This window comes from Sceloporus occidentalis, unplaced genomic scaffold, assembly GCF_023333645.1.
Source record: "Sceloporus occidentalis isolate IW3139 unplaced genomic scaffold, rSceOcc1.0.p SCAF_8, whole genome shotgun sequence".
Classification (NCBI taxonomy): Eukaryota; Metazoa; Chordata; class Lepidosauria; order Squamata; family Phrynosomatidae; genus Sceloporus; species Sceloporus occidentalis.
In genome coordinates, this window is record NW_028316988.1 from 2,360,652 (window position 1) to 2,385,420 (window position 24,769).

Below are 24,769 nucleotides of genomic sequence, written 5' to 3' on the forward strand. Positions count from 1 at the left end.
GTGCAACTGAAGTGGGAATTGGGGTTCATCACGCCAGTCTCTCTGTACTCCCTTGTTGTCAGAAAACAGGGGCGGTTGGGGACCGTAATGCAACGCTGCAAGTCGTTATCATTCCGGTCAGTCTGTTTAACACAAAATTAAACAAAGAACTAATTAGTGCCTCATGAATTAATAAATGCGCAGTTGCTGGGGAGGAAGAAGAGGGAGGGAAAGGTTGTTGGAGAAAAGATATTGGAAAAAGTCAAATTAGGAGGTGGCGGGATGGGAAGGGGCACAGAGAAGGCCCAAAGTCCACTTGGACGGCAGGGGAAAAGTTTGGTCTTCCCTGGCAAGGTTGTTCCAAGCAAAGCAGCTGAGAGAAGGAAGGGACGCGGCTCCGGGACGCGTCCGGCGAGATGGGGCCAGGTTCCAGGGAAGGTATAAATATTTATGCGAATCGGCCTTTTGCTGACAGTCATGGCAGCTTCCGGAGTCAAGAGTCAAGACAGCGGATGCTTCCCTTGGTGACTGTAGATTAGCCTTTGCTCGGCTTCTGAGACAGCCAGGTAACTTGGCCAAGGTGTGTGATTCCCACGCAGAGCACTCAACCTCAGCATCCTGAAAAGTGCAGGCTTTCGTTCAAAAGAAGAAGTTTCTAGCCCTTAAGGCTGCTGACAAAAGTTTGGAAGCGATCTGTTAGCTACATGTGGTTGGAGGGGAGCAACCTATGCATTTGTAGGGTGCATGGCCCTTCTCCATGGCGAAAAGAAGCAGAATAAAATCATGCAAAATAATAATATGTGTCATGTAGTCTTGACTTAATTCTATATCCATTGTGTGCGTGTGTATATATATCAGAATTTGGCTTTTCTTGGTGCCTATTTTTCATTTGACTTTTTTTGTCAGTGTAACCTAAACCTAGCCCTGTGGTTATAATAGCCACCTTATCCTCTCTGGGTGATTTTCCTTCTCTCTTCCATCAGGCTGATTAAATTTCAAAGCATGGTCTTTGGAAGGCAAATGGCATCCAGGGTAAAAGAAGGTTATTTTCTGCAGGTTTAAAAACAAACTGATGCCAAGGCACGATGCCAAGGCTATCATGGAAGACGTTTTACTCCAGATGTAAGGCAAGTTGGGTTTTGCTGCCTACATGTGGTGGTTTCTCCTTTGTATGTGCTCAGAGAGACACCTCACAGTATTGCTTTGTGGTTGTGGGTCTTCAAGTTGGCTGCAGCACATGACAACCATATGGGTGCAACACCTCAATACACACCCCAGTCATCAATAGCCCTCCTCAGGTCTTGCAAACTCAGGGTCAGCATGGCTTCCTTATCGAATCGATCTATCTGTACTGTGGTCTTCCACTTTTCTTACCACTTTCTATTTAGCCATGTATTATTCCCCTTTCCACTGAGTTGTATCGTCTCTTGATGTGTCCAATGTACCATAGCCTCAGTGTACTCATTTTGGCTTCTAGTGAGAGTTTGTCCTTACTTTGCTATTTTGTGTTTTTCAGGCTTAGACTGGAGCCGGAAATGTCCATGCACCTATGTGTGTGTGCGCACTACCCAAAATATTCTAAGTTACAAAATACATGTGTAATTATTAAAGAGTGGAAAGGATTGAGGAGGCCTAGAGGTGCGTAGTTCAAGACGGACGGCAACATTAAAACTTGGGATGGGGCTAGTTTAGCATGCGTTTTTGACGGCCCTGAAATTATGTAGTGACAAGCTTTCCGGCCCTTTTCTCCTCTTAGGTTAGGCTAAAGGCTAGCGTTGCACAGCCTGTCGGCTTTGTGGCCCCAAAGTGAGCCCATGTGGCCAATTATCCCCAACTTTTCCTCATTCCTCTTTGAGCCTGCCTTCCTTCTGGCAGGCGCATGGAAGGATGTCTTTTCTTCGGCGGACTCAACTCTGCTACAATAGCAGTTTTTAATCCCCGATTAACAATGGCCCAGAAAAGGCGCGCACACGTGTACGACACACGCACCAAACCTCTTCTGGGTTTCTTTTGGGGATGATGTGTGCGTTTCTCTGTGTGTGTGTATCCGAAGTATCCAGCGCCGCATCTCCGGAGGTTGGGGCAAAGGGGAAAGTTGGGTGGGTGGGTGTCTTCCATGCCAGGGTGGGGGGACCTGCCAAAGCCCACCCTGGTGATGCCTTGCCCTGCGGAAAAGCGAGCCCGGCCTCCGGCTTTGGAGGCTGGCTCATTGTCAGGCTGAGCTGGGGAGGAGGAGAGAGTCCACCCTTAAGAGGACATGTCAAGTACAATTAGCGTTATCTGTCTAAATATGTGCTGGGAACACAGAATACAAGCCGAGGCCTGGGTGGCTTTAATGGAGACATATGCAAGGTCAGCCCGCCTCATGCAATCCCCCAATCTGATTTGGGGGATTACACATTCTAAGTAAATTGGCGTTATTCCTCTTGCATCATTGATAAGCTGCGGCCAAAATAATAAGGCGGGGAGGGGGAGAGGGTTGGGAGGGGGCCGCCGGACCCATTTTTGTATTTTAAAAACAATATCTAGCAATGGGTAAGAGGTGGAATAGGTGGAGGAGGAGGCAGCTGCAAGGAGAGAGTGAAAGAGAAAAGGGAGCCAAGGAGGAAAGTGATGCCAAGGCAGCTTTGCCAGTCCCTTGATCTGTGGGCTTGGTTGTTGTTTTTTAAAACATTAGCACATAGCCAGAGCAGGCAAAGTCATAAAGAAAAGAGGCAACCGCACTAGCTCTGCTCAGGTGCAGAGTGCACTTCTCTTTCTTCTGTAACTTTTACCACTTACTCCTTGGCGACTTATCTGAAGATTTTTCAGGCTAGAGAAAGGGCTGCTGGTGCAGGCTTTTTGTCTTGGCACTTCTCTTCTTGCAAACTAAGGAGTGGAACATGGCATGCTGAGGCTGCAGCGCACCTCATCTGTCTCATGGAGTGGCACTAGCACATAGCAGGCACTCACAGCCCCTGTTCTCTAGTTAGTGGTCTACCTTATAAGATCGTTATAAGAGCTGCTGAAATACTTTGCAAATACAGTTGGTAAGCATGAATTTTATCAGACAAAGGGAGTGACTGGTTATAACTGTGGGGGGAAAGCTGGTACATACATGTGTACAAAGACACATTCTCCTCTCCAATAACCCTGCTCCAGTTCCTTGACATCAGTTCGTCTTCTTCCCAGGAGTTTCTTGGGGTTGCTGTCCCATGGCAGCCATTTCTTTCTGGCACGGAGGAGTACAGACAACTAGGTGGAAGTCCCTGTCCCAGTATCTCAGAATATCCCTTCTTCCCCCTCCTTCCTACCAATCTGTTTTATGTTTCCAAAGCTGTGAATTTTATTAATGTGTCACCCAAAATGCAAGAGCCAGCATAGCTTAGTGGTTTGAGTGCTGGACTAAGTAGTGGCATCACTAGGGTTGGCATCACCTGATGTGTGGCGGGTTGTGGATCCAAGTCAAACCAGCCCAGAAATGATGCTCTGGGTCAGCTGTGCACCATGCAGCATGGAGCATGAAGTACATAACAGGGCAGCAGAGAAGCCTCCTCATCTTCCCACTGTCAGAGAGAAAGGGGAGCCTATTACCAGCTGCTTTCTTAGCAGCTGGTTCGATCTCCTTTTCTCCCTCCCACACCCTCCAAGTGTAGGGAGGCCCGCATTCGGAAGTCTCACGATGCGGCCTTTCTTTGCCTCCGTCACAGTTTGGGAACATATGGCTCTAAATAATTCAATTTACTTTGCTTGCCTTTTTTTTCTTTCTCCCTTTTGGCTGCAACTGTTGTTGTTTTTCTGCACATTCTTCTCTCTCTTTCTCTCTCTCTGTTTCTCTCTTTTGTTTTACATTGGAGTCTGCCCAGGTTGATCCCATGTGGGTCAGAGGAGTTGTTGCAGGATTGTGATTGTGTTATATGAAGAATGCAAGCCCTTGTATGTTTCTGCACCAGGTTGTAGAGGATACAGCACCTAGGATCGTAGAGATGGAAGGGACTACAAGGCCATCTAATCCAACTCCATGCCATATGGGAATATACAACTAAAGTACTCCAAAAAGATGACCATCCAAACTAAATAAAGACACTCCCCATATTATATATATATATATATATATATATATATATATATATATATATATGACTAGTCCGTAGAGAAGCCAGCTGGATTTAAGCACCGCCATCTTTTTAAGCAGTGATAATTTAGTCCTACTACTTAATCTCCAGCGGTAAAATGCATCAGTTCTATATGGATTTTGCTGGCCCTTGAATTGGAAGCAAACGACTAGTTATTATTCATTTGTTTATTTCTCTTATATCTCGCCTTTCTCACAAGAACCCAAGGAGGCGCGCATCCCTTTAGAAAACATAGTACCCCCAAAAATGCTCTGAATACATGGTAAAATAGAAACCATGCCCCTATGAGAAGCTCTGTGTTCCTTTTGCAAAATAACGTTATGGCTGGCATCATGGTTTCCTTTCCCCTTCTAGTAGTCCGTCCTTACTTTTCTTGTCGCTTTTAGGGGCAAAAAATGCAGACGCCAGAGGTTTATCAAATTTAGACCATTTCCTTATCCTAACAAAAGAGCCACAAGTAAGAAGGCACATGACGAGTAACTTTTGGAAACGGGTATCAGTAATGGCAATGCGTTACTTCGGGGCAGTTTCCCACTGAGTTGAATTACTAAGTATTTTGTTAAAGTAATTTTCCAGCTTCCGCTTGTACTACAATTTCCTTGCATTGGTTAAAGGGTATTGATGGTGGTTCCTACTTTCCATTGAAGCTGTCATTACCAAGTAGCCAAGAATTGTGCATCTCCGAATATTTTTGTATGGACTGGCCAACCCAAAGGTGGGTTTTCAGTGGGAGCAGTGAGTTGGTCTCTGGAAACCTCTGAAATGCACACTTTTCCCAGCTATTCTCTCCTTCGGAGGACAGCTGCGTTTATATTTTATTTATTATAAAATGTATAAGCTGTCTTTCCTCTATACAACAGATGTTATATAGAGGAGGGCGTGCACTGGAATTTGCTTGCTTTTTAAAGAAAGGATAGCAGTAACAAAATACAACGAAAGATCATATAATTAGAAGAACATAGAGCTGACAGAAGCAATAAGATGACGGGTCGGAAATGGCTTGAACTGACTAAAGAAAGTATACTTAGAGTTTATTCTGGACTCTTCCAAGCGTTCCCGGTCTCTCAGTTTAGCATCAATGTTGGCTGTTTCTTCAAACAGCAGAAAACAAGGGGATGGCAGCAGAGTGTCGGAGGAAAAAGCAATGCATACACAGCCTGGTGCCAACTCCTTAAACTGGGCTGCTGGTTTTTGGCCCGGTGGAAGACACTGTCAGTGCTAACACACAATTCAATGCCCCGTTTTGTTATGTGCCTTACATGATTTCAGCTTAAGGCAACCCTCTCATAGGGATTTCTCAGCAAAATTGATTCCAAGGAGGCTTGGCACTGCTTTCCTCTCCGGCTGAGAGAGTGCCACTTACCCAAGGTCGCCCAATGGGTTTCCACAGTTCTCGGGCTGCATCCACACTACAGAAATAATCCAATTTGGCATCACTTTAACTGCTATGGAATTCTGGGACATGTAGTTTGTTGTGGCACCAGAGCTTTTCAAAGAGGGTCTTTAACCTATGGACTAGGAGGCTTTCTCTGCATCCTTTCTGCCAGCGAGGGCTGTATATGCACTGAAGAAATAATCTGGTTTGGCGCCACTTTAACTGCCATGGCTCCATGCTGTGGGATTCTGAGACCTGGAGTTTGTTGCAGCGCCAGAGCTTTGCTATGGAATTGCAAAGAAGGTCTTTAACCTGTGGACCAGGAGGCTTTCCCTGCATCCTTTTTGCCAGCTAGGGCTGTATATGCACTGGAGAAGTAGTCTGGTTTGGCACCACTTTAACTTTGTTCTGGTGCCACACCAAGCCTCACTTCCCATACACACTCCATAGCATGGAACCATGGCAGTTAAACCAGGGTTTTTCTGCAGTGCAGATGCAGCCTTGATCTCCTGTAGACCTGGTATAAAATTCAAACCACCACATCATGCCGTCTCTCAAGATTTCTTCAGTGTAGATTTAACATTGCCTTCCTCATGGGTTTAGAGAGTGTGTCTTTCCCAAGGACCTACCATTGCTTCCCTGGTCTTCAGAGTCCTGGCCCAATGTGCAAGCCTCTTCCCATGTTGGCATCTTCCAATGGACAGTCCAGTTGGCCTTTATACATAGAAAGGGATGGATCTTGCTTTCTGCCTCAGGTAGCAAAATGTGTCTTACTGTAAGTGATGCCTTGGGTGTTAATTTCTGCCCATTTTTTGCCCGCTCAGGATGAAGTGACTTGACAGCTTTAAAGCAAGCAAACTGACTGTGGCATCAGATTCCTGACCGTCGAAAGGTAGGGAGGACTACCGAAGCCACAAATGGGTATGTTGACCCACATGGGTTCTTTTTTCTACTTTTCTGCATCTCTGGGGCCGTTTGGGGGTTGCATCCATGTTGTTGATGGTATTCTGTACTTCCCTAATCCTGCTAAATCGGACGCCTGCCAGGGATGATGCAGAGAAAGCTACCAAGCCTTCTGAAGCAACCCAGCTCCTTCTCTTCATGCGTTGTAACTGACCTACGGTGCGCACCCTCATGCGAAGGAAAATGGGTATCTTTTATTGTCAGTATACTTCCAGTTTAAGAAAAGCCTGGTGCAAATGTCTCTTGCACCCCAATTTTGGGAGGAGGGCTGCACATCAGTGAAACGAACAGGCACACAAACAGGGCATTCGTTCTTGGAGAACTTGGGTCAAGAGCTGAATCGTGAATGTATTTGTTTTGTAATCGGTTGTTAGGGCTTACCTATGGAAATCTTTTGGAATACCCATTGGACAAAGCAAGTCCTGCTCTTCACACATTCTGAAAACCAGGGCCCCGTCCACATGACGGAGTTATAGTGCTGTGATTCCCCTTTACCTGGCATGGTTCCATCCTGTGCAATCCTGGGATTTCCAGTCTAGGGAAGGTTATTTAGAATTCTAGACTACCAATCCCAGGATTCCATATGATGCAGCATGGCAGTGAAAGGTACTCATAGCGCTATAATTCTGTAGTGTGGAAAGGTCCCTGGAGATGAAGTGGTCAACCAGCAAACAGACTGTAGCACTTTGGACTGTGCTGGGAGGCGGGGGGAGGTTATGGCTTTGCACGTTTCCTTATCTGGGAGAAAACCCTTGTTGCAAACACATCTGAGGAGGAAGTGTGGTGTGAGCTATTTCCCTTGTTGCAGTCCATCTTTACATGCAGGGATTGCAGTCCAAAGTGGTCCACTACGATCACCAACTCGCCATTCAGCAGGTTTCTCAGAACTCTGTTAGCAGCCTTGAGAATATTTGCTACTGGGCCAGGTTATAGTTGTCTGAGCCTTCCCTGCTCCAAAAAAACCTCCCCAATGATTCTATGATTCCACAGTTTGGTGCCTCCTGAAATTCCAGGCCAAGTGGCATCAAGGTGCCATTTCATCTTGCAGCCCAACTTTCCCCTCCATGGCCAGGTGCCAGTGGAGCTAGTGGGCCCCCTTCTCTCAGCAGAGCCAGGCTGGAGGCCATGCCTAGTGGTGTCAGAGGTGACCGGTGGAAGGCCAGTGTTATGTAAATATTTCTCCCGCAACATGGCAGGAATGAGTAGGCCTTACACATCCATCCATCACCGAAGGGGCCCCTCGGGAGGCGGGGGTTTGGGGGGCGGGAGGGCGAGAGGGAGATGGCAGACAGAAGGCAGCATGTGCCCCACTCATAAACTGTTTGTTTTCTTTTTGTCCCTTTTGGTTTCGGGGTGCCCCGCTGGGGACCCGGCTCAGGCTTTGTCTCCTCCGCCCACCCGCTTGCCCCTTTACTCTGCACGCATCTTCCCATCCTCCCAAAGATCTTTCCAGTCACTTTTTTTTTTTGTTTCTTTCTTTTTTCTTTCTTTTTTGGCATTTCGGCTTCTTTTTTCCAACTTCAAAGGCAGCCCTTTATTGTCTCGGGTTCGACAGGCAGTGGCCCTGAAACACGATCACAGTCGGGCATGGTGTAGGTCACCCCCCTGAGCACCCTGCCTCAAGCGCTCAAAAGCAGCGCATGGATGCTTCCCTTTGCGTGCTTCACCACCCTGGTTACAGCTTTTTCCTCCTCCCATCCATGGCTCCCTCCTTCCTTCTCTTGTCTTCGCCCCCCCCCCATCACTGCTTGGTCCTGTCCCCACTTTTCATTTTACCCTACCTCTTAAACCATCCTTCTTATACTATCTTTAGGTACCAGTATCCTTCCAGAAGTGTATCTATGCAAGGAGGGTGTTAAATGGGGACATTGCCCCCCAATGACAATTCTACCTCCCAGAATGAAATGTTCCTTCTGCCCCCAAATTTCTAGCATTGCAGCAACTGAAAACCTCAGCTGAGCATTTAGAAAGAGAAGTCGAAGGCTTTCATGGTCGGCATCCATAGTTTTTTGTGGGTTTTTCGGGCTATGTGGCCATGTTCTAGAAGAGTTTATTCCTGACGTTTCACCAGCATCTGTAGCTGGCATCTTCAGAGAATGCATTCTTTAAATATGCCAGTCACAGATGCTGGTGAAACGTCAGGAATAAACTCTTCTAGAACATAGCCACATAGCCTGAAAAACCCACCAAAAGCTGTCTAGAAAGAGAGTTTAGGCATGCCAATAAAAAAGGGAAGGCAAAATGAGCAGGGGAATGTGAATGCAGCAAATGAAGGCGTTTGAGAGGGATTCACAATTTTCAGTTTCTCGCTTTCTGCAATGATAGAAACTTTGGGGACTACAGGCATCGGAAACAAAATTTTTTTTATGTAGGGGCCATGTCCTCAGTTTGCCCCCCTCCATAGCTACATCGCTGATCCTTGCAGCGCAATTTAGAGCTAAACTGGAAACAAAGAGAGGGTTTGCCAATAAAAATAGCTGAGCAATGGTGCACAGGCCTCTCTCTGCCTGCTCCAACCCAAATTCCCCGCACTGCCAGCCTCTGGTGACCAAAATGTCTAGCCCCGGGCGCCTCTGGTGATCTGAGATGACTCTTCCAGGAGCAAGGAAGAGCGACCCGGGAAGGCTTGTCAGTGGCTAAGTAGGGAGATTAAGGAAGAGTGCAGCGGGGAGCAATGGAGCCGTAATTTGTCCTAACAAGCCGCTGGCACTGCCTCCCTATCATTGTCTTTGCAAGCAGCTGGCACAGTGGCTGCAGGTGGCTAGGAAACAGGACTGCGTCTTAGGATACTTGTTGACTCTCAAACTACCTGACTGGTTCCGTCTTTGGGGTTCAAAGGACTTTTCAGTGCACGGCTTCAATGTTTGAAGCCCTCGTGGAAAACAAAGATCGGGATTTGACAGCGAGAGCCATCATGTGCAGCCTCCTCCAACTGTCCCGATTTGAGACTGACACTGGGACCGTCCCAGTTAATCCTCTGTTGTTCTACTCTTCCAGCTGCTTTTAAAATGTCCTGGTTTCTGCTTACTTCAGTTGCTGTTAACTGAGTTCAAAATGCAAAAGGAATTTGCACTCAAATAATGCAGCAATGGGGAGAGAAGAGAAGGTGGCAGAACTGTCTGTAAGCTCAGGCAAAAGCAAATGGCTGCAGCCTCTCCTAACTTGTGCGTTCTTTCTCATTAATAACATTTGCCATCTTAACCATCTTCCTCATTAATAACATCTTTGCCATCTGATGATGCTTGGTCACATCCTTCTCAATGTTTAGCAGTGAAATGTGGGAGGTGAGTACAGTGTTAGCCTCCTTGCTGCTGAAGGATCATGCAAGACCATGCGGTCCCCTTTGATATGCTTCCCTTTGCTGTCTCCTCTCCTTTTACCCTCTTTCTAGGCCGGTCTTTCTCCCTGGCAAAGCCAAAGCAACCACCTCAGCCTGTAGACAGTATCTTACAGCATCATGCTTCAAAGCCAGCCATAATTTCTTGTTGTTTTCAGCGTGATCCCATTGCTTGCCGCCTGCCTTAACATCCCCAGCAACCTCCTGGGTTGTGCTCATGACTTCATTCGGAAGCATAATAATGTGACCCCTTTTCTTTTCCCCTTCTAGCAACACCTGCATCATTCCCTTATTTCCAATAAGTTCTTTTTCTCTCCATCATTTGTTGTTGTTTTTCCCCAGTGTTTGCAGGAGGATAGGATGTTCTTCCCCGGGCCTAGATCAAGGAAGCGTGCAATGCTTACAGGGCTTTGCAAGAAACAAATGCGAACTATGCGCTGCCACAGTAATCCTGCCCTGTGCTTTGTTGACCTTTTAGTTCATTTACTTCAGCTTTCAAGGCTGGGCTGCCCCTGCCTCCTATCTCCCCTGTTTTCAAAAAGTGGCAGGCCAGAAGATAATGCCTTTGTTGCTATCCAGGGATAAGTCACCGTACGCGCGAGACTGAATTGGCATTAGTGCAAATCTATCACCAAGAGAGAAAAGTGGGTTATTTTTCCAGTCATCTGCGGAGGCTCCTTCGGTCTCTCTTTCTCTCTCTCTTTTCTTTTTCATCTACTTGGAAGCCTTCCTTTACTTCCCTGTCACCTTAATTGATTGCATTAACCTTTCAGCGTATTGGATTTCCCAGGCATCGTGCAGAGAGAACTGTGCAATATGCTTATAATCTGGGCCGTAATGGACAGGGAACAGTCAACAAGCCCTTGTCACCAACAGGTTGCCTGACAGATTGGCTTTCAGAAAAGGGAGAGAACCCAGGGTCCTGGCTTTGGTGGAAGCGGGAGGCATTGGTTTGGGGCACATTGCGGTGGCTCCAAATGCTTAGAGAGAGATGCTCCAAAAAAAGCAATCTATAAATGCGAAGTAGACCTGAAAACGCTGAGTATGATGAAGGTCAGTCCACCTTATTTATGCTGTCAGGCCTACGTGAGCAACATTTTCAGCAGAGACGCTGGCATATTTTATCAAACCTTGGCCAATTTGTGTGAAATCAAGAAGGACACAGCAAGTGAGTTCATTCATGCTGCTCCCAGTGGCATCCAGCTGCCTGCCCTATCTGTCTAAGATGCCTTTCATTTTTTCCTTTGGCCAACGTTTGGAGGAGTTGCATGTTTGGATGAGACCACCTCAGCATCATGGTCAAGGAGTTGTAGACCAAAAGAAAACTTTCGCAAGCTGTAGGGAAGTGTGTCTGCACACCTGTCCCATCTCTTAGGAGCTATGTGGTTTTGGAGGTTCTACCTATTTTGGGCTTAGTTCTGCCCATCATTGGCTACTGGCCCTAGTTGCCCTCTTCTTGTAGACTGATGGTTCTCCAGATGATAAGGATATATCAGCCAGAGCAAGTGTTTGTGGGAATGTACCCAGGGTAAAACACGCACACATACGAACATGGTTGTGCTGGACTGTAGATCCCATCAACCACAAAGCTGAAACCACTAATAGTGGGGAATAATGGGAGCTGAGGATGTCGTCTCAGGCCACAATTGTGATAATATTTGCAGCTTACATACATAAAAATGAAATGAAACTTGTTTGCCAGTTGAAAGGAGGTGAGGAGGATCATTGAAAACCAAGGAAGAATGTTGGGCTCCGGATGTAGTGAAGAAAGTAAGACTTGGGCTTGCATCCTGATTGCAGAAATAAACCAGTTTAACTGCCCTGGTTCCACACTATGCGATTCCGGGGAAACGACAATCCCCAAAACTGCATGGCACGGAGCCTTGGCAGTTAAAGCGGTGTCAGATTGGATTATTTCTGCCATGCGGATGCAGCCGAGGAAGAGGGATGGGGAGAGGCGGGAGCCCCTCTGGATGGAAGAGTAAACAGGGACCAGGCGGCATGAAGTTAATTGATTGCTCTTTGCAACAGACAGAACATTGTGTTATTCTGTCGCTGTGGCAACATCCCCCCCAAAAAATTGTCAGGCTGTTTGGATGAAGCCAAGCGAAACATTGTCTAATTTGTGGTGATCTTGGTGTTTGTTTTCTTTCAGAGGGGGCGGGGATCCATCGATCTATTGTTTGTTCAAAACTCCATTATTATTATTATTATTATTATTATTATTATTAATCATCATCATCAGACAGAAAGGTGGGAAGCAGGAAAAAAGTGGGGATAGGTTCCTCAGGTCACCTTGGTTGTGTCACAAGAGCCACAGCAGAATTTTTTTGGTGGGAGCGATGGAGCCATTGCAAGCAAAAAGGCGAAAGTCTGCTGATGCAAAATTCGGTTTAGCGGCCAGAAGTGGGTTGTTGACTTTCTTGGGGGCAAGGTCCAGTGCGTGGAAGAAATGGGAGAAATCACCAGCAAAAAGCAAGGGGTGTGGATGAATTCTCCTTGCTCTGTTTGTATTCTAAAATCCAATATTTATTTATTGCCTGAGTGCCAAATGCGGCACAAAAACGGATCAGAAAGTGTCCCTGGACCAGTGGGTTTGTAGTCTATGGGGGAAAGGAACATATGTTCTTCTTTTCCTCCTTTTTCCCACCATCTTTCTCACTTTGCAGGGATTGGAGACATTCAACAGTTGCTGCTTTTCCTACCCTAGAGATGCGCCAACGGGGAAAGCTACCTGCCCCATCTTTTCTCTCGTAGATCTGTGAAAGGCCAGCAAACCGGATGGCCCCCCGCATCCCATACCTGCCACCGTTCTTGAAACAACCCACTCTTTTAGAAAGAGATATCAATGTTTCTTTCTTTCCCTGGACTGCAGTAACATTTGTTCCTGTGCCAAAAGCTAATCTCTGCAAACGTAGCACTCCTTGTTAACATGCTGTTGGTAAATGGGCAGCAGGTAGGCCTGTGGCATAGGCAGAACGTAGACAAAGGTCCTTTTCTTTGCACCAGACCTTCCAGAATCCCTTCCCCTCCATAGCCAGTGGTCATACTGGCTGGGGGATTCTGGGAACGGCAGTCCAAAAAGGTAACTTTTCCAAGCTTTGCTCAGAGTAGCCGTGGAAAGAGTGAACCCCTAAACGTTGTGGGCAACTATTCTCTTTTATAACCCATATTAACCAACTAGACAAATCAACAACCAAGGATGATTTTGACTGTTTAAACATACAGCCAGCATGGTGTAGTGGCTTGAATGTTGGACCACAACTCTAAGGACCAGGATTTGAATCCCCACTCAGCTACGGAAACCCACAGGCAAGTCACACTCTCTCAGCCTTGGAGGAAGGCAAAGGCAAACCCCCTTTGGACAAGTCACCATAAGTCCAAAACGACTTGAACACACACAGCAACAGGACAATGTCAAGCCTCCCCATCTGTGGTTGTTGTTGTTGTTGTTGTTAGTTTCTTTTATGCCAATATAGGGACTCAAGGCGGCGAACAAGTACAAGGATTAAAAAAGCATTAATGCACATCTTTTTACTTTTGGGATTTCAGCAACAATGCATTTCCGATATCACTTTATTTGCGCAATTGCCTGTGATAATCATTCGTTCAGTTACTCGTCATTTCCTCTTCATTTGAGGGATGCTTTAAATGCGCTTTAATCTCTCTTTAATGCTGGAATCAGCCCCAGTGTGGAAGTTGGAAGAGACCCCAAGGGCCATCCAGTCCAACCCCATTCTGCCATGCAGGAACTCTCAATAAAAGCAGACCAAACAGACAGCCATCCAGCCTCTGTTTAAAGACCTCCAAGGAAGGAGACTCTTGAAAAGTCCAAAGGCCCATCTAGTCCAGAGTCCGTTTTCCCAGCAAGCAGATATCTTAATGGAAAGTCCACCAACAGCCTGATGTCACCCTTCTGCTTATCCTCCCCAGCAAACAGTATTGAGAAGCATAGTGTTTGTGGTCCAAAACTACAAGACTACTATCAGCCATACATCTTGTGATAGCAACAGGGCTGCCCCAGATTTTTATCACTCCTTGAGGTGGAAGACAAGATGGCACCCTCACCCTCCCACTCCATTCCACATTCTCACTGAACCGGCTGGCACTGATATTGGGAGTTTTGAACCCAGGTCTTCCATGTCAGGGTAGCTTACTTGCTAATTAGCTTACTTGCCATTCACCGCTATGATCTTTGGAATAGCGGTATATAAATAAAACAAATTATTATTATTATTATTATTATTATTATTATTATTATTATTTGGTCAGAGCCACTTTAAAAACACCTGATGCTCCATTGAACTGAAACGAGTCCCATCCCAAGAACCTGCCTTGTTCATTAGAAAAGAAGATGCATTGTGCAGGGAGAGATCCATTTGTCCCCTGTATTCTGCGTTCGACCTCTTTCCTTTCTTCAGATGCCTTTCCTGATCCTCTGGCTCTTCTTTTTTCTCTTTTCTGTCCCACCTGCCCTCATCATCTGTCACTCTACATATCTTTCCATTCATTTCACCCTTTCGCACTCCGCCGTCGCATGCTTTCCCAGGGGGGCACCTTGTAGGGCGCTCAGTTTGACGGCAGTGGGTGCCAAACGTTGTCCCCCCACTTGGGGTGGGCATTGCTCTGTGTGTGTTTGTATGGACATGTATGCACATGAACATATGAAAAAGTTTTAAGGTTATAGCGTGTGGGGATGGGTGGGTGAGAGAGAGAGAGAAAGTGCGCACAAACGGTTTGACTGGCAGAATCTCCAGTGGAAACGAGGTAGTTATTGGCGTCAGAAAAAGCTAAATAACCCTGTAACTGGTATGAAGGTGAATTCATGGTCTGGTGAGCACTGAAAATATGAGACTCCTCTCGACAGGCAGCGGGGAGTGAGAAATAACAGTGCAGGAGCTGGAGAGAAAGCCTCGGATGGCCAAGGGCAGGGCATCCGGACGGCTAATGGCTGCATATTGTGACATGGTGCATATTAGTGGGGTTGCCAGATTTGGGGTGACCAGGCGTCATCCTTTCCCAGGACAGGTCCTACGTTCAAGCCTTTTGTCCAGGAGGAATTCCAAAATGTCCCCCACTTTGAGCATGACTGAGGAATATGCATAGCAATGTTTGTAGCTTTTATTTTGTAACACCCTACTTTTTGGGATGCCTCGTCCTCCTTTGCGGTTGTGACGTCTGGTCACCCTGGGCCAGATTGGAAACTGGAGAGAACTCATGTACCTTTATTTTATTTTATTTTATCTTTTATTAGAACATAACATAACATAACACATGACACATAACATATCCCATAACATGTCATAATGTCTAATCCAAACATAACTTTACATCATCTACCATACACGTGAACATCACAATATCTTACATATAAATAAGGACTCATGTACCATTAATGGCTGTGCAGAAGAGAGACTTAGGGAGCTGGAGGTGTTTAGCCTGGAGAAGAGAAGGTTAAGAGATGATATGATAGCCCTGTTTAAACATTTGAAGGGGTGCCATATTGCGGAGGGCACAAGCCTGTTTTCCTGAAGGTGCTTGCATTGAAGTGGATGGAAGCATGCTTTGGATAGCCGTCTTACAGTTGGCCCTCCATATCCACATATTCTGCATCCATGGATTCAACCATCCATGGATTGAAAATCCCCCCCCCCCCCAAATCCAAGTCTGATTTGCCACTTTATATAAGGGACATCATTTTACTATTAGCATCCTTGGACTTTGTTATCCATGGGGAGTCCTGGAACCAAACCCCAGTAGATACCAAGGGCCCAATATATTATGATTTCCAGTTTTCTGATAGTTAGCATTTTTCAAGTAACACTATGATACCTCCCATGTATTCTAGTTAGCTATTGAAAGATTTACCCAGATCATGAAGGAGTATATTCCATTCCTGAGTACAGTCTTAAGAGTTCAGAACAGTTACTTTTTTGGACTACAGTTCTATGCTACCTTAGTGTTTTCTTAGAGCTGCATTCTTAAAATGTTGCATTTCCAAGCTGAACATGCATGCATATCTGTCCATGTTTGGAGCCCTATGCCTTCTGCCTCAATGTATTCCATGTTCCTCTCACCCAAAATAAGCGAAAGTAGTTACACAGATCTGATAGAAAGAAAATGAGCTCATTTGAAATGTGGTGCTGGAGAAGAGATCCAGAGATACTGTGAACTGCTAAAAAGACAAATGAATGGGTCACAGATCAAATCAAGCCTGACCTTTTCCTAGAAGCCAAGATGACTAAATTTGAGGATGCTGTACTTTGGTCATGTCAAGCGACTCACTGGAAAAGACAAAGTGGAAGGCTGTAGGAAAAGAGGAAGGCTGCATTGCAGATGGAGTGTTTCAACCAAGGAAGCCACAGCACTGAGTTTGCAAGGCCTGAGCAGGGCTGTGTATAACTGGGGACATTGGGGCTTTTCATTTATAGGGTCACCATAAGCTGAAGCACATAACAACAGGTTGTATTGAGCAGATTGTGTTGCAACAGAAGTCCTTAACACGCTTTGTTTTGCCCAGGGCAAAGACTGGCCAAGTTGGGTGCTTCTCCAAGTAGAAATTAACTCACTCACTTCTGAGTTTTGTGAATTCTAAAACCAACTGGATGCATCTTGCAGAAAGCCAAGAGGATAAAGCATCTACTTTATTACAGTACAGGGCTGGGGAATATTTGCGTGTTTCCTAGATATTGTGAGATTGCAGCTCCTACTATTCCTAGATGGGAGTTGTAGTCCAACAAGACCAGGAAGGCCCACCTAACATTGCAGGGCGAGAGGGCAACCAAGGTGTGCAGTTGGGTCTGGTGCCAAGAGTCCCTTCTAAGCCTCAGCAAAAGGAAGGAGTGCCCACTAGCCAACCTCTTGGAGCTTCTCTTTTGCTTCTTCAGGCCTTTCATGCGCTTGCTTACAATATCATGGTCATGATCATCATCATCATCAACATCATCTCCTCCTCCTCCTTCTCCTTCCCTGGCATTCAGAAATTGAGAAAGGGAAGGAGGAGAAGAAAAGTAGGAATGCAACAAAAAAGGATTTAGTAACAACCCTATGCGTTGCAAAACTTTATCCTGTGAATAATGTATCACAGAAACTGATGGGCGATAAAGGGGGAGACGGAGCCCAGCCAAGAATCCGGCTCAGCCAGTTTCCCTTATTTATTAAAGAAAAGGAGAGGAAAAAAAGCCTAGATAATTAACTTTTTTGTTTTGTTTGCGGGCACCTCCCCAGACTGGCAACTCCAGGGCGCCTGGCAAATGAAGCTTTGCATCAGCTCCGCCAGAGTGGCACAAATAAAGAAAGCAGGCCGGATCTGCGCCTAGCGACAGCCTCGAAACTGGCTCAGAAAAGGCCACACTTTGTCAGTTTCAGGAGCTATGGGGGATCGTAGAGGCCTTTGGGAAACTGTTTCCATCAGAAAGGGCACCTCTGTTTGTGGTGGGGAGCCCTCCTGAGCTAAAGGTGGGGTGCATTTGGAGGCTCCCCGGATAGAGCGCAGGCTCTGTTTGCACATGCAAAAGCGACCAGGTTGAACTACTCTGTATGTGTATGCATGTGTGTGTGTGTGTTCATTTGTGTATCCCTGTGTTGTTTACACTCTCTGCATATGCAGGAGGAGGTAGATTATCTTGCAAGGAGGTCATTAAATGGACATTAAAACGTTTCTTTAGCCGTGGCTTTCCAGACAGGAGGTGCTCTTGTTCTCTTGAAGGGCATGGCATGCCGGGGAAAAGGGCAGAATGCTTTGCTATGCATGGCATGGAAAAGGGATGAGGGGAGAAAATGCTGGAGCCCATCATCCAGGGACACAGAAGGGAGGGAAGGTTGAGGCAAATAAATGAGAGCCCATAGTGAGTAGTTAAACAGTGGAACTCATAGCCACAAGGTGAAAAGATCCCAGTATAAAAGGGGACTAGACTAATGGATGATGGGGGCTCTCAGTCATCACGGCTCCCCTCTAGTACTAGTTGCTTCTGGGCATTGAGTTGGCTATCGTAAGGAGAGAACGCTGGCCCACATGAAGCCCCTTTCTGGTCATATAAGCCTGTTACAGACTGCCAAAATAAAGCTGCTTCGGGTCTCTTTGGAGGTATGCTGTTTAAATGATGCATGCATCCTAAGAATCCGGACGCTGCACCAAAGCTGCACTCCAGTGCTTAGGAATGGAGTGTGGCTTTGGCGCGACCTCCGGACTCTTAGGACCCATGCATCATTTAAATAGCATACCTCCAAAGAGACCCAAAGCAGCTTTATTTTGGCAGTCTGTAACAGGCCATTGTTTGTCCCTTTTGGTTGAGATGAATGCTATGAGAACGATGGCAGGGCTGTTGTCCAGAGGATCCTGCAGAGATGAGATCACACAGCAATTGCTCTTCAAATGGGTTTTCTGGTCAGGATCGCTTCTTTGGCCGTCCGGCATCTGCTCCCTTCTCTTTGAAAGTGCCGGGACCTGAGTTTTGGGACCTTCTGTCTGCAAAGCGCATGCTTTGCCCATAAGTCATGGTCCATGTCCTGTTAGGGACGTGAAGCTTCATAACTTTCATTCTCTCATGAAAGAATGAATAATTTTACCATTTTTCTCCTCGCCGCAAGGAAGTTCCTCTTGGAGGTCTTTAATTCATAGGCTCACTATGAGTTCAAGTTGACTGGAGAGCATATAACAATAACAGCAATTCCCTCTGGCGTTTTCAATGACTGTTCACAGTTTGGGACACTGTGTGAAAAATGCCTGTAGAAAACAACAATTTTTGTTTGCAGAAAACATGTTTCCCGCATAGAAAAGTGTTGTTTTCTGCCAAGCGCTAATATCCCATTCCTTTTTCCAGTGTGATAAACTTGGGATGGGATGCAGGCTCCAAGCAACACATTCAGGATACATGGTACAACTGCTCTTACTATCCAAAGGGAATTGGATACTCATTGTGCATTTGGGCACATCCAGACTCACTCAAAAGTCTCTGATTTTGTTCCTGTTGTTTCCAGTGTTATACTCAAGTTAAATGAAACCGACCTATGCGCTGGTATGAAAAGTCTCTGATCATACTGGGATATGACAGAAAATATGTGGGGATTAAACCCAATGTGTATGCATCTTCAAAATAGGAACAGAACAGGGACTTTAAAGTCTTTTTAATTCAGTATGAAATCTTCTCTTCTAGTTCTTAACCTTCTTTCAGTACCATGTTCCCTCTCACGCATTGACAGAAAACAGTGCGCTTTTTGCTCACCTATTCAGTCTGCATGCGCACAGACAAAAGACAGGAAGGGTATTTTTCAAGGTTTTTTGCTGTAACATTCCCCCTCTTTTTCTTCTTCTTCCTTTTTTTTGAAACCCAAGGATATGTCATTTTTTTCCCTTTCAATTTAGCATTGGAGAATTTTATAATTTAGTAATTAAAATCTCTGATAGGCTTTAGAAATTGCAGCTAATTGAATTTAATGGAAAGATGATTTTCAATTTTATTTGATTACCCGGACCCCTGGCATTGGTATTTATGGGAAAAAAATGGGAAATGTGCAGTGTGGGCTAAGATGGCATAATTGAATTAGGGCTAATCGGATTTCTTCGTCATGAATTTCACTATAATTTTCCTATAATTTTCCATTAGATATCTAGTTTACAAATATTCACAAAGAAATGAAGCTCTTTCGGAATGGAGATTGCTGGCTAACAGGATTACCAGGACGAAAGCGCGGCGGTGCCAGGCCAGGCTCCTTCAATAATGCGATCGCTACGTCTGCCTCACACTTCCCCCCTTCCTTGCACCCCCTTGCCACCGTCTCTCCCTCCCTGGACCATGGGCAGGAACCGTGGCACTGCCCCACATCCCCATATCTTTTTGCTTGTCCAGTCAGCTGTCATTCGGATCACAGCATGCCACCTGAAGTTGGCACACTTGGCTCCCTGCAGAGGCCTAGACCCCTGGCTTTCCCCCAGAGATGGTGGTTTTTCTCCTCCTCTCTGTTACTGCATACCTACCTGCCCCTTCTCCAAGTCTGCAACAAGGATGAAAAGGTAATATGGGAGAACATTTCTGGGCACTATAATCCAAATAACAACAACAATAGGTTTTTGTGGGTTTTTCAGGCTCTGTGGCCATGTTCTAGAAGAGTTTATTCCTGACGTTTTGCCAGCATCTGTGGCTGGCATCTTCAGAGATGCCAGGGTCAGGGGTTTTCCCAGCAGACAATGGCCACTAATTAAACAGACACTAATTTTCTTTGCATACTCCCACTCTCAGGTCTTGCCATTCAACAACAGAACAATACACAGGTTAATATGGAGGCCACAACTCCCTACCCAGGGTCACACAGTGTGTGTCTGTATCCCACTCACTTCCATACTTCCATGCCAGCATTCTCTGAAGATGCCAGCTACAGATGCTGGTGAAACATCAGGAATGACCTCTTCTAGAACATGACCACAGAGCCTGAAAAACCCACAAAAAGTTATGGATGCCGGCCACGAAAGCCTTCGACTTCACAATAATAATCATTATCATAATAACTTGTCCAAATTATATATAAATCTGTTGTTGCAATAATTCAGTTTTTGACTCCCCCAAAAAAGGAAGAAAGGGGAGAGAGGAAGAGGTGTCAAGCCTCAGTTGTTGCTACCTACATTCAAGTTGACTCCCACCAAGAGAGTATGATTTACCTGAGCTCAACCCGTGGGTTTCCATGGCCAAGTGTGACTTCAGACGCAGTTTGCCCCAACCTCTCAGGACAGCACTCAAGCCACAGTGCCACATTGGCTCTCAGCAGCGCTGCATGATTTGGGGGCATATTTGAGGCTGGGAGAGTGGGAATTGCCCAAGGTCTCCCAGTTGTTTTTTGTGGTTCAGCAGGGATTCGAACTCTGGTGTCGTGGAGTCTTGGTCCAACACTCAGACCGCTACACCACACTAGCTCTTAAAATGTATGCAACGGAGATTCGTCATTGATGACAAAATTTGACTTGCCCAAAGGCTTCCTGACTGAGCAGGGATTCACCGCATCTTGAGGCAATCAGCTTGGAAAAGTTAACAATGGGCTTGCGGTGCGAAGCATCCCTTGCGTTGGTTTCCTTCCGTCAATTGCCAGCCCCTTCTGTTGGTTAACTCTTGAGTTCTAACAGTCCGGGAGGAAGAACAAGAGAGCAAAAGTCCCCTCTTCACTTTCTCCCCACTGCTTTTTCTAATGACCGAGAAGCACATGAAATTAGTAGTGTGCCCAGCGCAACAGAGCAATCGCGGGCATGCCCTGCCACGCGCTAATAAGGGCAGCCAACCTCCTGAGAGCCAGCGCCATGTAGTGGCGATGAAGGTCGCTGGATGGATCGCACTCTCTCGCCTTCATTTACCTTCATGGCCTGGAGGTTGTGAGGCTAAACTGCGTCGGGTAAGGACTCTGATGTATTTGCAGGATGTTTCCCTGGAACTCTTTATAAGGAGGAAGGGCTCAACATTGGCAGGCAGGTTGCTATTCGCTTTGCAGGAAGAGGGCAAATGAATTTCTCCATCCATTATCATTGAAACATCCTTAACGCTGAAGATTGCGACAGGCACCGTGAGTGTACTTAGAAGTGCCCTCCGTGCGTTCAGTGCCTCTTACTCTCATGTGTGTGCCTAGGATGCCTAGTAAGTGGGCCTAGAGGGCAGGCAGACTTTATTATCCTGGGAAGGCTCACCATCAGTCTTAATATTTCTTAGAGCAGGATCATTCAGCACACTTCTGCTGTGTCTACATAGCTCAACTACATAGGAGCTTTGGTGGTCTAATTTTTGGAACGCCATATAGCAAGGATGGGCAACCACTGTTTCAATTTGTTGATCCCAGGACACTCTGAGGACCCCACAGACTTCCAAAAATGATGCTGCTGTTGTTAACTGACATCAAGCCAACTTCGATCCATGGTGACCCTATGTATGAGAGACCTCCAAGTCACCCTATCCTCTGCTCCTGCAGAATCATGGCCATGGCTTCTCTCACAGAATCTATCCATCTTGAACGCGGTCTTCCTTTTTTCCTGTTGCTCTCCACTTTACCAAACATTATAGTCTTTTCTAGTGAGTTTTTTCTTCTCATGATATGTCGCTGTAGTCCTCTTTGCTTCCAGGGAGAGTTTGGGCCCGATCTGCTCTAGGATCCATCCATTGGCCTTTTTAGTGGTCCACAATCAATGGCGTTCCCAAAATGCCAAACCATAAAACAATACCGGAAGTAGTTTTTTGTGGGTTTTTTGGGCCGTGTGTTAGCTAGAGAGAGGTGGTGGCCAGTGGAGTTGTTTGGACTGGAGGAAGCATTGTGCCACTGCGTTCTCCCACTCAGGAGCTGTTGTCTGCCTGCGCCGTGTGTCATCACCGAATCACTGTGTGGGGCAACTCTCTGTTTTGAGCCATCTCTTTGCCTCCCTTGCCCTGGGGCATCCAGACATCCACTGGAGACAGCTCTAAGCCTTGTGCAGAGGGCAAGCAGAAGGTGGAAATGAGGGATCCCCATCTGCCTTGTGTCTGAGAGGGAACGGAAGCCCCTGGTGCTCTATGCGCTGCAGGGATCACATCCATCAGCTTGCTGAAGAATGCCCCACATGGCTGCTCCTTGTAATGCAAAGCCATTCACTAAAAATAGGAGCAACCTATTACTGGGAGATACCTGTCACTTTCTACTCCAGTTATTTCTTTCTTTATTAATTACATTTATAGTTAAGGCACCATATGTGGCTGTCCTCCTCTGCCTCACTTTGTCATCACAACAACCTTGTGATGTAGGTCAGACAGAGAGAGAGTGAGTTCAGCTGGGTCACCCAGCAACTTTCATGGCTCAGAGGTGAGTTAAACCTGAATCTTGGAAATAATAATCCAATACTCTAACCCAGGATGGGCAACTGGGTGGGGACCAGGGTCCCAGTCATTTTCAGTGAGGTTACTGTTGACCCTAAATCTAGGTGCCTTTGGTGGAATTTAGGTTTAGGCAAAACAATAAGCAAGGGTTTGGGGATCTGGCACGGTAGACTTAGCTCTTCCTAACTTATTTTGCCCCAACCCAAGTGAGGTGTAACATTGCATCCGTCTAAGGAGAGTAGGCAGTCCGCTCTCCATCTTGGCATCACAGAAGCTGGGAACTGGGCATGGGGTGGCAGTGGCAGGGACAACGGTTGTGTGGGTGTTCAATGACTAGCAGAAGACGGGGAGATTTTGTGAGCTAGATCCTGCAATCCTGCCAGCCTGTTTGCTCTGAAATGTACTGATACTCACCACACTGGTCTTTGGCAATACTTGTCTGCCATGTCATGCTGCCAATGAAGTAATTGAAACCGTATCGAGGAGGGAAAGCAGAGGAATTGGAGGAAAAGGGTGCACAGGTTTGTCTGCTGTACCCAACGCCCAGCCTCCAGGGCCTTGAGGCGCCTCCTTTGACGAAATCCCAATCAAAGCAAGAGAAATTGACAAAAACAGGGCACCTTGCTTTGCCTAATGGATTTCAGGATCAACAGGAAGAGAAAACACTATGTCCTCTGTGGCCAGATCTATGGAATCAAGCTTCTTCAGAAATGTATTCTGAGGCAAAGGAGTTACCCCAGGTCCTCCAGGTATTGTAGAACCACGCTTCCCGCTCTCCCTCACCATTGGGTTTGCTGGGAGCTGCATCCCAACAACATCTGGAGAACCATCCTAGAACATGATAGGCGTTTTTTCAGCTTTAAAAGGAGGGTGTTCTCCCCCCCCCACACACACACACACTCCTTGTATGGTGTAAAGGAGGTGTGAGCTTGGAAAACCTAATTCTTTTTACTATACAAACATATAGCCATGTTAGTCTGCAGAATCAGTACATAGACAGACCTTGTAGCACCTTTGACACTAAGAAAGAAGTTGGCAGCGTGAGCTTTCTGAGACTTCAATCTACTTTGTCAGATGCATTCCTTTTTCCAAGTTGGCTCATGCTATCAACTTCTTTCTTTCAGTTAGTCTCAAAGGTGCTACAAGGTCTCTCTGTATACCTTTTCACTATATTTAAGCCATGTTGGCTGTGGGTTTTGGAGAGTTGCAGTCCAAACAGTAATGTTGTGAAGCTGCGCACTTGCTCAGGAGCATTAGTTCATCACCATCGCTGCATGCAACTTTGCTATCATTCATGGGCCTCCCATGCAGATGTTAAACTGGTGTCAGAGGGAGAAAAGGTGGACAAGCCAGGGTCGTGTGCGTCATGCAGATCACAGAAGAGCACCTAGATGTCCTCCTCATCGACTAGACTTCTAAGCATTTCTGAATCCCTGATGGTCTTCCAGCTTTGCTCCCGATGGTCTGGGTTTGTCATGCAAACTTCCAGTCCACAGAAAGGCAGTCTTGAATGTTGCAAAGGCAGTCTGCTGCTCAGAGCTCCCACACATGTCTCCTGCAAGCCCTTGAACCTCCTGCTAAGCCCTCTCTCTTCTTTCTTAGCCCTGGACCTGCATCTCTCGAGACCAAGGATACCTGTCTGTACAAAACCCTGCACGTTTTCAAAGCACGGTGCAGATCCTTCCTGATCAGAAGCCCTTTTAATGGATAATCTGATCTTCAAGAGGATTTAATTTCTCTCCATTTTTTAAAAAAAAGAAATAATGTTGGTTTTTGGTTGTTGTCTTATTACATAGCTTAACGGTGACTTCTTGTATTTGCTTTGCAACTTGCCTGGAATCCTAGGAATGAGGCCGTGTATTCGCATTTTTTCCAATAAAGACAGCGTAGGAAAGGGTTGGGTATTCTTGGTGGCGGCCATTTGGCGCGATGAGGCGGCCCTCGCCGTTTGTGCCACAGCGCCTCCAGGATCACCATGCCTCCATAACAATAATCATCATTAATCATTAATAATCGTCCTTTGTCCTCCCTGATCACCTTTCATCTGTGTTTCTGAGCACTTGGCAGGCCTTGAATAATTCAAAGAAAGGAGGGAAGTGTTTTTTCAGTACAGCCACCTCTAGGAGTAGAGATGGGGGGCAACTGCGGGGCAAAGATGGGTTATAGGAGCCATGCACTGTGC

General features: G+C 46.3%; 1 protein-coding gene across 1 annotated transcript in view; it reads left to right on the plus strand.

The window, feature by feature from the left end:
- LOC149307654 (zinc finger protein castor homolog 1-like) overlaps positions 1 to 24,769 on the plus strand; it is a 246,181-nt gene that overhangs the window by 106,850 nt on the left and 114,562 nt on the right. The window contains exon 3 of the mRNA XM_089534169.1: positions 6,294 to 6,390. Within this exon, the coding sequence (XP_089390295.1) occupies positions 6,387 to 6,390 (4 nt within the window). The 5' untranslated portion in view covers positions 6,294 to 6,386. The remainder of the gene's footprint in view (positions 1 to 6,293; positions 6,391 to 24,769) is intronic.